This window comes from Pyxicephalus adspersus, chromosome 3 (genome assembly GCF_032062135.1).
Source record: "Pyxicephalus adspersus chromosome 3, UCB_Pads_2.0, whole genome shotgun sequence".
In the NCBI taxonomy this organism is placed as follows: Eukaryota; Metazoa; Chordata; class Amphibia; order Anura; family Pyxicephalidae; genus Pyxicephalus; species Pyxicephalus adspersus.
In genome coordinates this window covers 54,320,901-54,335,571 of record NC_092860.1, presented here as the reverse complement: position 1 = coordinate 54,335,571, position 14,671 = coordinate 54,320,901, and the positions used below count along the sequence as shown (strand labels likewise).

General features: G+C 36.7%; 1 protein-coding gene across 2 annotated transcripts in view; it reads right to left on the bottom strand.

The window, feature by feature from the left end:
• Positions 1-14,671, bottom strand: part of USHBP1 (USH1 protein network component harmonin binding protein 1) — a 28,250-nt gene that overhangs the window by 1,471 nt on the left and 12,108 nt on the right. For both annotated transcript variants that reach the window (XM_072404685.1, XM_072404686.1), the window contains exons 8-13: positions 13,689-13,789; positions 13,085-13,217; positions 7,471-7,729; positions 5,907-6,065; positions 1,583-1,668; positions 557-679 (exon numbers count right to left, since the gene is read on the bottom strand). In XM_072404685.1, coding sequence (XP_072260786.1) covers positions 557-679; positions 1,583-1,668; positions 5,907-6,065; positions 7,471-7,729; positions 13,085-13,217; positions 13,689-13,789 — 861 coding nt within the window. The remainder of the gene's footprint in view (positions 1-556; positions 680-1,582; positions 1,669-5,906; positions 6,066-7,470; positions 7,730-13,084; positions 13,218-13,688; positions 13,790-14,671) is intronic.

Here is a 14,671-nt window from a genome sequence, read left to right as displayed (position 1 = left end):
CTTATAATACCTTACTTTATAATAAAAAAAAACTTTGCACTACATATTTTTTCTTTTTTCAAGAACTGCCCCATACATTCTGCCTCATGGTTCAGTGCTGATCCTTTTCAGATTTAAACGATGCCTACTACTTTAAAGGACAGAAGGATGTCCCCCCCCAGAGTACTTTACAAGAGGAAGGTTTTGTTTAGGATTTTTTTTGTCTACAATATCACATTTAGCTCTAATTCTCTCCCAAAACTCTCTGAGGTTTGAGATTATACACATTCATCAGTGAAGATGGGTGATCAAGCAAACCTGGAATGGATTTCTTTAAAGTAATTTGCTAATTTCTATGCAAATGTTTTGAATTCTGGACCAGATCCCTTCGAGGTTTGCTGGATCACCCAGCTTTACTGATGAAAGTGTATCCTCTCCAGCCTGGAAGAGCTTTAATAAATCAGGTGTTATATGGCTATTGGTTCCAGTTAAGTTATTAGGACACATAAAACTTTATCAGCTCTGACTTACAGTGCAAAATAAAATGCCTAAATGTCTTATGTTTGTATTGTTGTACCTGTGGGCTTTAAAGAAATCCTTGATTGTTTGTGCAGACTGGATATTTTGGCCACGGACTTTACCAGCTAATATGTCCAGTTCCGATATCAGACTTTCAATTTGTTCTTTTGTTTTACTGATTCTGGAATTACAAAATGGCAAAAAGAAATGGTTACATATTTTTATCTAAACATTTAAGGTATGCAAATAGACACCATCAGGTCTGAATTTACTAATAGAAAACTTTTCCCCTTATAAGTCATTGGAAACAAATTTTCCCCCATCATAAGTATTATTGCAATCACATTGTATTTATTTCAATATCATTTTTACACATTAATAAAATGTGTAAACAGTAAAATAATAAAATGATCTAGATAACCATATGTTGCATGTATGGCATTGTTAAATTCATGTTAAGGTATACAAATTCCATATTCATGATCCACCGATATTCTGATTCAAAGAGCCTATTGGGTACATTCTTTCCTGTTTATGCCACTAAGCATTTTCATTTTTAGATGTTGGCCAGCAGGGACACCTATTTTTTTATCAGAATGCTCATGTAACAATAGGAAAATCCTAAATATAAGACCCATTGATTGTAGTTGAGGAGTTGGCTTCAATAATGCTTCTTTGGTGCCTTGTTTTTTCTTCAGTATTTAGTATTGATGGTATTTCCTGCAAATTCCACTGCAGGTACAGTTAGATTTAAAAAAAAATATTTTGTTTTAGGCCCTTTTTTTTTTAATTACTGCATACATGATAATATTTATTATTCCTTGTGGTAAGTGTGTGTTGCACAGCCCACTGTACTGTAATACTTTTTTTTTTTTTTAACAAACCTTTCCCCATTTTCCAGCCCACCACAATGCACATGTGGTGCACCAAAATGCGGGTCATTGTTGTAAGTTGGGGTGCCATGCAAAATGAATACAACACAAAAAAATATCAACTACGGATGTTATCTGCACTCAGAATACCTACATAAACATTAATAAACTGCTGAGAATAATAACACAAAAAAGGAAGTCAGCATACATACCGTTTTAATGACTCTAAAAGATGCTGCACAACAGGTAAAGATGACAAGTTCGTGCTTTGACTCTGAGACACTCGTCCATGCTTCTTCTGCAGAAAACACAAATAACTTTTTTTTTTACTGCAGATAAAAAAAAAAAAAACATAGTAATATCTATATTGAAACAAAATCATTCTTTTTTGATCAGGCTGTAAGTCATATGGGCACTTTTCAAACACAGCTGCTTATTTATTATTTCTAGGAAAATACAGCAAGTTTGCAAATTACATTGCCTTATTTTGCTGTCACTTGGTGAAAATAGATGGATACTAAAAGTAAAAACTGTGACAAGGGTTTGGACAGGCAAATATTAACATGCATTTACCAAGCAGTAAATGAGCTTTAAACAAATTCTTACTGGTCTATGTTGCTACAGACATTCAGTTTTGAATTTCACAAAGAAGCACTGAAACTGTTCAACACAGGTCTCTAAAACAATTATGTTTTCCTCTGCTCTCCTCTTACAATGCCCTTTTATTGAGCCCCATGTGCCCAAACTATAGATAATAAAATATTTGTGTCTTCTTATCAACCAGTAACGGAACATTAGGGCTCAAGTTAAAGGCCATTATTCCTAAATACATCCATTTCCATATGAATACAGTTGCAGGTGTTCAAAATGAAAATGCAGCGTTTAACAAGAAATGGTTGGGTTTAACTATCTTTGCCTGTATTTAAAATTTACCCTATGGGACATTTGTGAAGAAACACACCGCAAAGCAGATTAAATGCAGTAATTGAACTGGCATGTACACTAATCCATTTAAGGCAATAGCAACTTGCTTTGCTAGTGAACAAGACTTCACAAGCTGCATGTACTGTGAAACAATTCAGTCTCACCCAAAGATCACCAAAAAGACGTTGGATTTTTTTGTGTTCTATCAGTTTACCCAATGTATGTTCACATTATAACACTATCTGACTGCCATGTTCCTGCTATTCAGTGTCTTTGTTGTCCTATTTAAACATTCAACTCTCTGCATTGCCTAAACGTATATGTAAATGAGATTTGTTTTAACATGCTTTAACAGCTTGTTCTTTTCTGTGCACAGACCAGGTACATGTTTATTACAGATAAAAAATAATAAGTTAAGTGCTTCTTCTGTAAACTTTGAGCATAAAAGTATTCCACTTTGCTTGTAGTTACAGTTATTATTAAGAACTTGTTCAATGTTTATTCAAGGTCTGATATGGATGTGCAAATGCTTGCTTTTCCATGGTACATTATTTGTTCAGTTTTAAGTTCAATACCAGTCAGTTACATTCACTGGAAGGTTTATACCCAAATTAATACACAAACAAAAAGATCCTATACACCAAGCCTATTATATACCTATTCAGAATGGTGCCCATTAAATTCTTCCTAGACTATAAGAAGCATGCTTGTTTTTAGCCCCCAAATGCATACATTTACATATATATTTTATTTTATATTAAATGTAATTTGCCACATTTGGCTAATAAATCAAACAGTACATCCAGGTCAGGTTGTAGATTAAAGACTTTCTGTATGGACTTATTTCTATTACATTGTTTGATGACATCTGCAAACACAGAAATGGTACTTTTAATCCCAAACTCTATATTATTTATGAATATGTTAAACAGTAAAGGTCCCAACACTGAACCCTGGGGTACACCACTATTAACTTTAGACCGTTCAGAGTGTGAATCATTAACCACTACTCTCTGGATGCGGTCTTTAAACCAGTTGTCGATCCATTTACTGATTACATTTTCTAAACCTATAGACTTTAACTTGCATATTACTGTGTACTGTGGGGTACTGTGTCAAATGCCTTAGCAAAGTCCAATCCACTAAATCAACTGCTTCTCCACTGTCTACCTGTTTACATAGTTACTTAAAAAAGAGAGTAAATTTATTAGACAGCTTCGGTATTTCATGAATCTATGCTGACTATCACTTATTACATTATGTTCTAGCAGAAACTCCTCTATGTGGTTTTTTATTAAACTCTCTGGGACCTTTCCAACTAGAGAAGTTAAACTTAGCGGTCTGTAGTTACTTGTTAAAGACTTTGTCCCCTTTTTAAAGACAGAATCACATTGGCCATACGCCAATCCATTGGTACCATGCCAGTTAGATAGTTACATAGTGGGTTAGGTTGAAAAAAGACTTAAGCCCATCAAGTTCAACCACTAGGGAAATAAACATATCCCAGATATAAAAACCTATAAGACATTGTTGGTCCAGAGGAAGGCAAAAAAAACCCCTGGTAAATGAAAGAGTTTGTAAAAATTAGAAACAATAGCTTTGAAATAACTGAGCTCAGCTCTTTGAGGACAAGTGGATGTAATCTATCAGATCCTGGTGTTTTGTCAACCTTAGTTTTGTCCAACTGTTTCTCAATCATATTAATTTTGAACTACTGTGGTTCATTTAAGGCTGTGACATTGCTTTTTGCATTTTTGACTTTTTTGTAGTTTTTCGTAAATCCACCTTTTATTCCCCAGTTATCAAGCCCAAGATATCCTTTAAGGGGCCTACAAGCTCAGGTCCAATCTGAACTTTGTGCTATTTAATATATTTATTAATTTTTTGGGGGGTTGCCTCACTTTCTTTTGCAATGTGTTCTTCATTTCACATCTGATTTATCTTGGAATTAGCTTTTCAAGTTCTTTATTTTTTATTTAACAGTAGCTGTGAGCCACATTTTTATTACATTTTAATTTTAGCCTCTTAAACCTATTATGCATTGGAATATATTTTGCAGTGTGTTTGTGTAGAAGGGAGTTGAAACATTCCCATTTCTGTTCTGTGTTCTTTGAGGACAATATTCTCTCCCAGTCATGAAGAGCCATCCTTAATAATAGAAAATGTGCTCTCTTTAAATTTACTCCTAACATTACTTAGGCATTTTTCATCCAGGGATACTTTGAAAACATATCCAAAGGTGTAATGAACTAGAAATTGTGTTGAAACCAGAAGATAAATGCATAAAAGAAAAAAAAAATAAACAATACACAATTGTTTTACAAATGTACAACAATACCAATACAACTTAGAACACAAGTCTAAGTGCTAAATGTACTTATCAATTTTAGGTATTCAAACTTTTTGCTTGCATACGATTTAATGATTGACTGGAAAACATCTCACTTTATTTACAATGCTACATGAACAAGCAGCAGACAATTTGTCTACCTATGTTTAGGTAATTTTAGTAACAATGTTTTGTCTAAAACTGTTTACAGCAAGAATTACAGATTAGTATATATTATTTAACCAAACCATTGTTAATGAGATTTACAGGTATAAAAAAAAAAAAAAAAAAAAAGATCTCTGGCACATTTCAAAAGAACTCTCATAGACACAGACAATGAGCAATGTTTTTTTTTTTTTTGATCTTCTGTATGCTTCATCCAACCAATAATTATTAACAAAGACAAGCAATGAAGCGTAATAAACACAGTAATTGGGGTACACTGATCATTATTTAAAAAGAGATTCCTTTGTATTAAAAAATGGCTTTAACAAACAACAACTATTCAGACCATTACAATTATTGATGTAATATAACTTTGAACATCAGTGCTGCCTGAGTGGCTGCCAACTTTTTTTATTGTATTAAACCAAGTAATTAAAGTAAACTAAGTATTAAAACTAACTAACTAATTTAGATAAAAATGCAATTGTGTAGGATTATCTTGTACCTCACTGTTTATACCCCTTTTATTTAACTGAATATGTCACAAACTTGACTAATGCAATATGAGCATGAACTGAAATATAATATACCTAAGTTCAGTGTAAAAACAATTGGATAAAGTATTTAGACATCAATGTCCCCTACAGAGACATGAAGGGACAAGAAATGTTTGATCTGCAGAATTACCAGTTGAGAATAGGGAAGAATCCTTAAAAAGGACCATAATTATAAAAAGCCTGGAATGGATTTGGTCCAGGATTGAAAACATTCATTAACAAATAGCAAATGACTTTTAAGAAACTCATTCCAGGTTTACCTAGCTTCGCTGATGAAAGTGTATTCTCTCCAGTCTTGGAGAGCTTCAATAATTCAGGCCCATTCTCTCTTTTCACACATTCTGCTTTTTGCCTTCTATAGTACTTACTCACTTACGTACTTAGTAAATATGGGGCATATTTTAAAAGTTGTTTATCCCAAATATTTACTGCAGATAAGTTTCCCTTATGGTTAAAATGAAAGTAAATTATGAAAGTCACTTTTGCTGCTTTATAAATATGACTCTTACGTTTTCAGACAATATAATATGCATTTCCATTGTGCTATAACACCAAACACACCTGTTCATCCCCCTTGCTATCACTCTGTTCCAGCTGGAGATGGTCTCTGATGAGCATGTAGGCTTTCTCATGTTCTTGCTGGGTTAAACACTGCAGCTCCAAGGCTCTCTTCTCTGTTTGTAGTAACTGAAGGTAGGCCTTAAGCTCAGATAGCACCTTCTGTCAAAGATATAAAAAAATGTTAAATTACCTGATATACAATAAAAAGTTAAGGTGGAAACAATACAACAGAACTACTGCATAAGTAAGGACAGTGCTCAATATTACCTCCAAGCGGAGTACTAAAGCACTTTACTGCACACAGAAATTCAGTCATTCCCTATAGATAACTATACCAGGATAGTTCACTGAGCCGTGCATGCATGTCCCTTACACACATGTCCCTCCTGCAATAAATACACTACTTAGTGGTAACAGGATTGTATAACAGACTTCATTACTTTATACTAAAAAATGTAGTCTTTTTCTTGCCAGACATACGAGGTATTGTTTCATGGCTGATTCCATGCTAACAAGTGTGATTCAGCAGTTTTGGGCCACTAAGTAGTGATTCTATTAAGGTAAGTGGACATCTCTCCTCTGTGACTTTTCTACTGATAATGTGTTTTTTCCGCTTTGAGAGAACATAGAATTTAACAACCCGACCGTTAAACCCGACCTTGGTTCGGGTTAAAAAAAATTACAATTATCGATAAACCCGAACTTTTCTCACTGTATGAAAATACAGTGAGAAAAGTTCGGGTTTATCGATCACTTACCTGGTCCCGCTGGGATCATCCAGCGTTGTGTTCCAGCGTCGTCCTTCAGCGTCGATCTCCTGCGTCGGGTGCCTTCTCCCGAAGGAGAAGCCGGCCGGCGGAGAAGAAGCCGGCCGGCGGAGAAGAAGCGTGTGCGTGTCTCTCGACAATGACGTCGGCGCGTGTGCGGGAAATTCAAATTGAAACTCATTCAAACACATTTTGTATTGGATTGAATACAAACTCCTGTATCCAATCCAATACAAAATAATTCAAAATAAATACAAAGTATGTAATTGGTAAATTCAAACTCTCATTTTGTATTGGATTGGATACAGGAGTTTGTATTCAATCCAATACAAAATGAGAGTTTGAATTTTGTTCTCATTTTGTATTGGATTGAATACAAAGTCCTGTATCCAATCCAATACAAAATAATAGAAAATATATTTATGTGGTTTTGTCTATAGGTATGTGACGGACACTAGGGAGGTGTTTTAGAAAAATATATTACTATACAGTATACCGAATTATCGCATTTTCAGTATTTTTCATTTATTTATGTATTCTTGTTTAAGCTGATTTTTGTGTCTTTTATTTAATTTTATTAAAAGTAATTTTTTTTTACATGATTGTGTGTTTCAAACATTTTTTATATTCATGATATCTACTTGAACCTTGTTCGCACATTTTTCTGTAAGTTACAGGTCTACAATTTAAAAAAAAAAAATTTCATGAAAAACAGTGTACCGCTTTTGGAACAGAAATCTAGACATCAGTGCAACACCCAGGTGGTTAAATACTTTTAATAAGAGAGGCTTCCTTACCTTTGTAGTCATCAATTCCTGCAAAATCTGTGTTCTGGCAGGTTTCTTTGGCAAGCATGGTGAAGCTTCCACTGATAACTTGATGGCATCATCAACCTTAGCCTTGACAATGTCTGCACAATGAGAAACCTCTCTTCTATGTGTAGAATCAATAGCCAAGTGTTCTAATGCAGTCGCAGATGACAGATCCCATTTAAGAGACTGGATATAGTCTTTTAGCATCTGTTCATCCTTTTCACTGAGCCAGGGAGCATAAGGTCTAGAAGAAATTAGGCAAAGGATAAAATCTGTCGGGACATTTTTGGACTGGACTATGTGTTAGCATTCAGTTTGTACACAGCACAGGGGATGTATCAATACCAGGATGTCACCTGTGTTTATTTTTTAATATATATTTTTAACTCAAAGCTTACCACCAACCTTACCAGGAAAAAGAAAGCAGCAGGAAGGCCAAAGTGGAAGGCCAGTGCTAGTTTACGGTGATAGAACAATAGTACCCTGGATTGGGCTTCAGTCAAATGGGAATAGAAATTTTTTTAATTATTTTGCGTCAATGAAAGCCAGCATAGTCTGTCTGCATAAAAAAACAATTTTCCACCAAGACTAGCCCAAAATATTTTCATAAAAGCTATCCTCAGGTGTTTCAATCTAACTTCCAGGAGAAAAAAAAGGTGTTCTGTTGGCCTTCCATAAAGACCTGCCTTTTCAGTGTATGGAAGAGATAATTGATCCCACCAGCAGATATTCCATGCTGCAAGGTCAGATCTTTGACACAGAAGTGACGGTTGCATCTTATTACACCCCTAATACATTCCAAGCCCGTTTTTTGAAACACTTTTTTGCTAAGGTGCCTGAACATGCCCAAGGTATAGTGCTTGTAATGGGAGATTCTAATCTACTATTAGATCTGAAGGTAGATACCACAAACCCAAAGAGAAGAAATTAAGTTGACCCTCAGATTTTCTCAGATTTACTGATGCAACATCATTTTATTGATGTGTGGAGGTAATTAAATCCCACCACAAAGGATTATACTTACCATTCCGCCTCTCACGATAGACCAATATGTGGTCCATACGGGTGGAACTATCGATCCTTTCTAAATCTAATTCTAAACTTTTATCTACACCATGGTTGGACTATTCCCCAATAGCAATGTATTGTAAGGCTTTGGCACCGGTTTCGACCGAGTTTCACTGGAAGATAAATGATGCTTTGATGTCCTCCCCTGAGGTGCTGGGCGAAATCAAACAGGCACTTGAACAGTATTTTGAACTTAATGACAAGCCTGATATTTCCCCAAGTACTCTCTGGGATGCTCACAAAGCTAAAATTAGGGGCAAACTGATCCAAATTGCTTCATTTCACAAACGGAAAAGGCTCCGTAGAACTAAAGAATTACAACAGGTTTTAGAGGACCTGGAGGCTAGATGGAAAAGACAACCGTCTAGTTCTCTCCAAAAACAGGTTCAACAATCAAAAGTTGAATTAAATTTGCTCCTTGACTATCAGGTCGATAAGCAGTTAAGATGGTCCAAACGTAATTTTTATGCTAGAGCGAACAAACCCGGCTCCATGCTGGCGAGACTCCTCAACAGTGTGCCCTCCAGAGCTCCCCGTTAAATTAAAATTTCAGCGAACCCACATAAGATTGTGGAACACTTTAGCACTGTTCTTTCCAAAATATATGCAGCCCCTAACCCATTTCAAAAACGTGAGAGAGATGTACTGTTTAAAGACATAGAACTCCCTTCATTGACGGAGGTTATGGCAGGGAACAAGGAGAAAGATTTTACTACTCCAGAAGTACTGTCAGCCATTAAAACATTAAAACCGAACAAATCTCCAGGGCCTGGCGGCTTTACGGCCACATATTATAAAAAGTTCTCCCAGATCCTGGCCCCTCACCTAGGTAACCATTTCAATTATTAAGGAAGCCACCCGACCCATCCTAATTCATCTTTACTGGTTCATGTAGTCATGATTCCCAAACCAGGAAAAGAGCCATTGGATCCTCTAAATTACCGCCCTATATTACTATTAAATATAGATATAAAGCTTCTCACAAAAATTTTAGCTAATAGACTAAACGAATTTTTGGCGACCATAATCCACAAAGGTTTTGTGCCGGGCCGCCAAGCACCAGATGGTACTCGCAAACTTATCACTTTGTTACATGAAACTTCTCTGAAGAAATTGTCTGCTATGCTATTGGCACTTGATATTCATAAAGCCTTTGATTCTTTATCTGGGACTACCTAATGTATAGATCCCACCCGCACATTTATGGAATTGAAGCGGTAGGGGACTCCCACAAACTTACTATGTTTGCGGACAAGTTTTAATTTTTTTTTTCGCACACTCCCAGTTCAAGTACCAACTTCAGTGTTGCGTACTCTCCACAAAGATATTTTAAAATTTATCTGGGCGAACAAGAAGCCAAGAATGTCCCATAATACGATGTTCGCTCCTAAACGGGAAGGTGGTCGGGGGGTACCGAATATTATTAAATATTATCAAGTGGCCCAGATTGCTCCTATTGCTAATTTGTACGCTTTGGGTGCAGATAGAATCAGACTATAGTAAACCAGTAGCGTTTGAAATCATACCCCTGGCTACCCCCTAAGGTTAGGCCCTTGTTAGGGTTCAATATGAGACAAATACTAAGGGTATGGGACGGTATTAAATACTCCAGTGGCCTCCTGTCTCCGCACTTACTTTTGCTTACAGTACAACATAACCCTTTATTTGCACCTGGGTTGGAATCATCGTCTGCTTTCCAATGGTGGGTGGACCATGGATATACCACCTCACACCCCCAGCTGGGGAAATCAGGCGTTCTCAGCTGGGAGGCCATAAATAGCTCCCACAGTGCGCCTAGTGCAGAAATTTTCCGTTACTAACAATTGAAACACTGGGATACATCCCTACTAAATGCGGGATCTACTAAATTATTGGTACTGGAGCACATTTGTATACGCACTCCTTTAACTGCCAAATTGATTTCAATACTCTTTTCTGAATTGAATAAATGCACCAACCCCCAATTGCACCTATACATGGTACAGTGGTAAAAAGATTTTAAATGTCCGAAACTAAGCAGGGAGAGGTGCCACGCATGGTTAAAGGCGACAATTTGTTCTAGCAACGTTACTATGTTGGAATCATATTTTAAGGTTGCCGTTATATGGTATATGGTTCCGACAAAAATAAAACATTTCTCTTCACAGGTCTCATGTTTATGTTTCAGAGGCTGTGGGGAAATGGGCACGCAGGCTCGTGTGTGGTGGCAATGCCCACTCATAATTCGTTTCTGGGGCAGGATTTTTAAATTGATGAGCACACTCACCCAGTCACCTTTATCCAGGGATCCATGGATGGTGTTACTTTATTTCAAGCCTCCAACCTTAACAGTCAATTTAAATTGTGCTCTTATGTCCTTTTGGCAGCCAACCAGACCATAGCTAAACATTGGAAGCAACAGCTTGTTCCCTATCACGAGGTCTTACTCAGGGTGGATGCTATATTCATTAATGAAAAATTGTCAAGCTCGGTGAATAATACGATAAGTTTGCTAAAGTGTGAGAACCCTGGCTCCAAAGTTCTCCGACTAACTTGTCCCAGTCGACTATTGAATTTATGGCGATTAGTGGTAATGTTTCAAGCTTATGATGATGTGCTCTCTGTACTCTAACCTCAGACCGGTAACCTTGTTATATTTGTTCCCAGTTTTTTTGTTTTATCCTCATCCCCCCTTTTATGTAAGTTTACTGAATATTGTGTTCTGTGCATAAATTGTTCAAATTGTTAAAAAAATTAATAAAAACCTATGAAAAACAAAGATATTGGGTAGCGTGTGTGTGTGTGCCTTATTTTGGCTGAAGCATTCAGATACAAGAATTTGTGACTTTTTAACACATCACTAGTGGAATAAAAAACCCTCACAACAGCTATATATCCTATACTGCTTCCAGATTTTGTCTACCTCTGGGGTTGTCAGTGACTCAAACTATTTCCAAATCCATGCAATAGTGGCATGACAACACCACTGTTTGTAACATAAATGCTTACAACCAGTGGTGATGTAGGATGAAGAACCCAGGGGAGAAGACAAAGATGGCGGCGCCCGGAGCGCCGGCCCTGGGATGGATGCCAAGACAACATGGGACCCGATGCTGGACACCCCCGGAGTTATTGGACTGCCCTGCAGGATTTTTTTTTTTGTTTTGTTTTTTGGAGTTTTGAGTATAGTTTCTCCCTAAACAACCTGTTAATCTTTGCTAAACACACATTCACAGGTAAACTGCCACCATAGCTGAATAATAGCAGAACAATTGCAACAGTGTAAAATAAAAGGGAATGACTGTGAAATAATACTTAAGTGAATGTTGTTTTGCCTTTGTCCAGGTTGCTGCATGCAGTTTATGTTATTAGTCAGAGTCACTGGGCTCCCTGCAGTTCTCAATGTGTCAATGCCTTTGTCCTTAGCAATAAGATGGTATCAGTGAGAGCTCTCTCTGCTAAGCTTACATGGCTTTTTCTATGCGAAACACAGAGTTACCGGTAGGACTAATAAAACAATCCAATGACAGCAGGGTGGGGGCTGTCTGAGAGGCCACATTGATTATGATGCTTTGTGGACACACCCAGGATTCACCTATTTTAGCAATATTCATAAATCCTCATATTCAGGTTTTATAGACTCTGCCAATCCCCAGAATATTAGTTAGCACAAAATATGGAAGACCATACTAGGTATGTCTGGTTCAGGCTTTCCTGAGGTCTAGAAGACTAGTTCTTGGTCTCAAAATGCTCACCATAATGATCTGGCTATAAACTACAACTTTTTACAGAACTGTGTAGTGGAAATATGAAGATTGTTAATAAATGTGTCCCTGAATACAGCTCAGAGGTCAGTCAGAGGCCCCTCCACTACCCTACATGATCCTAAATTTTATGACACCTGAAGACACAAAATTCCAACTTTTGCAATACATGTAATAAACTAGAGAGTTTGGAAGGATTTGCTGGTTGTCACAAAAAGGAATATCTAATAGGGTAAATTTATGATCCTGTCTGTACTCTTAAACAAAGGCCCTAAATAGGGACTGTATCCTCCACTCCTTTTAAGAGAGATTTTACATTAGTGCTCTCCCCAATATCACAAAGTCCACCTAATATCTGCCTTTCTTTGATAGTTTGGCAACAATGCTGTACTGCTTCTGATTTCCAAACAGAGTTGTTAGAAGTTTTTAGCCTACTTTCACCACAATGAAATGAAAAATTGTAGCTGGAGGTGTAGCTATCAACATTATTACTGTTGATTAAAGTGTAACTAAACCCTGTGCATCTTTACCTATCCCTGTTCTGTCAAAGGTGCAGACATCCTCATCCCTTTTTTCTGCAATAAGGACCCGCCTGATGCCAAATTTTAAATTGGAACTTTAGTCCTAACCATGCCTTTCTGGATGGACAGCATCTGTTGCTAAAACCCTGTGGTCATCTGTTGCTCAAAACCCACTGTGGGCTGCAGTGTCTGGGGGGGGAGGGGGGGGGCATGTGCATACCGGAGCCTTTAGTTGTACTTAAAATGAACAAAATAGCCAACTATTACCTGCATATTGCTCTGTCCTCCGTGCTTTTTTTTTCTGGTTCTAGATTATTACTTTCTTTCCTGCAACTCTTCTTTACTTCCATTATAAACAGTTTAGTTTTTATTTCCAAGTCTTTTGATAGCAGGCTCCAACCTTTATGCAAAATGGAAACACAGTAATGGGACCACATATAAGTTATATACAGTGGCCCTTATGAACAACCGATCAGGAACGACTGTTTTTTTATACAGAACTGCACAGTAAAGTGCAGCTCACTTATCCTCCCATCTCCATATAACAGAACAGCTCTGTGTGTCTTCCCTTCTATGGAGAGAGGAGTTGGGAAGACAAGTGCACTGCTGCATCCTTCCCTGTAGTACACAATAATGTTATTAGCACAATCATTGTTCCCATGTAATTTAATATTGAGGAGTTACATAGTCCCTAGGTGCTGGTTCTGTATCAGGTGGTACACCATGCAGTGTAGGGATAAAACAAAAAAGCCATCTGGACACAGGGCTTTTTCAGCAAAAGAAACTTAGCATATCTTATTTGTCAATTAGCTTTACATCCTGATGGATAATTATTATAATTAAATAATTGATTAAATAAAACATATTTTACCTGAGTTTAGAAGATCTCCTGAAGTCACTTGACTCAGAAGGATTTCCCCCTTTGCTTCGGCAAGGGCCAACAACACACTGTATGTCTTCAGACATTTTTCACTGTTAACAGAAAATGAGACAGAATTAGCATTGCTCAAGATGCAATTTAGCTTGAATGTTATTAAAGCCAAAATGTTTTTTTTTAGTTTTGGATTGAGTGAGAGTTCTCGAATCATATTACCATTCACATATAACATTATCTTTTGTGAGCACCTATAAGTATGTCATATATTATCTGCTTAAACACAGCTCAACAAAAAAAAAATGTTTTTCACTTGCCAAGGATTTTTCAATATATTTAGTCTGACAAATGACATCAGTTTCATTGAAATGGCTCAAGTTCTTGTGATACAGGAATCGGAATAGACGATTTTACCAACAACAAATGTTAACACAGCATATTATTATCAATCTTTATTTACACCAATGTTTTGCATTTTGTATATTAAATGTAGCATTACTTTCATGAAACTTTAATTTACCTTTTTATTCATACATTTTCTTTTTTACAGAATTATGAGTTCTTCAAAAAGAAGTTGTTTAAATTAATTTATTTATGATTGTATTTTGCTACATTTGTGGTGAATATTCTCAGCAAACAGAGAAGAAACATTACAGAACTTGAAAAACAGCATATCTTGCATATTTTGGTATTAAACTGGGGGACCCAGATAAGTATTGCGCTCCCCATATGGTATGAGAGCCCAAAAATCAACATATTGATTGTTTTTTTGTGCTGTGAATGTAAAAGGTTTCAATCGTTACAAGAAAAACAAGTGGGAGTACTCTGATTTTGAATCAGCAAGACGACCTGTGCCGCATGGTGCTGGTGTTCCCATACCAGTGTTCAGTATACTCCCTGATATTCTTTTATCCAACATGGAAAATATACAGGGTTTGGAGTGTAGTCCAGGAGTTAGCAGAGGAAGTGAATATGAAGGA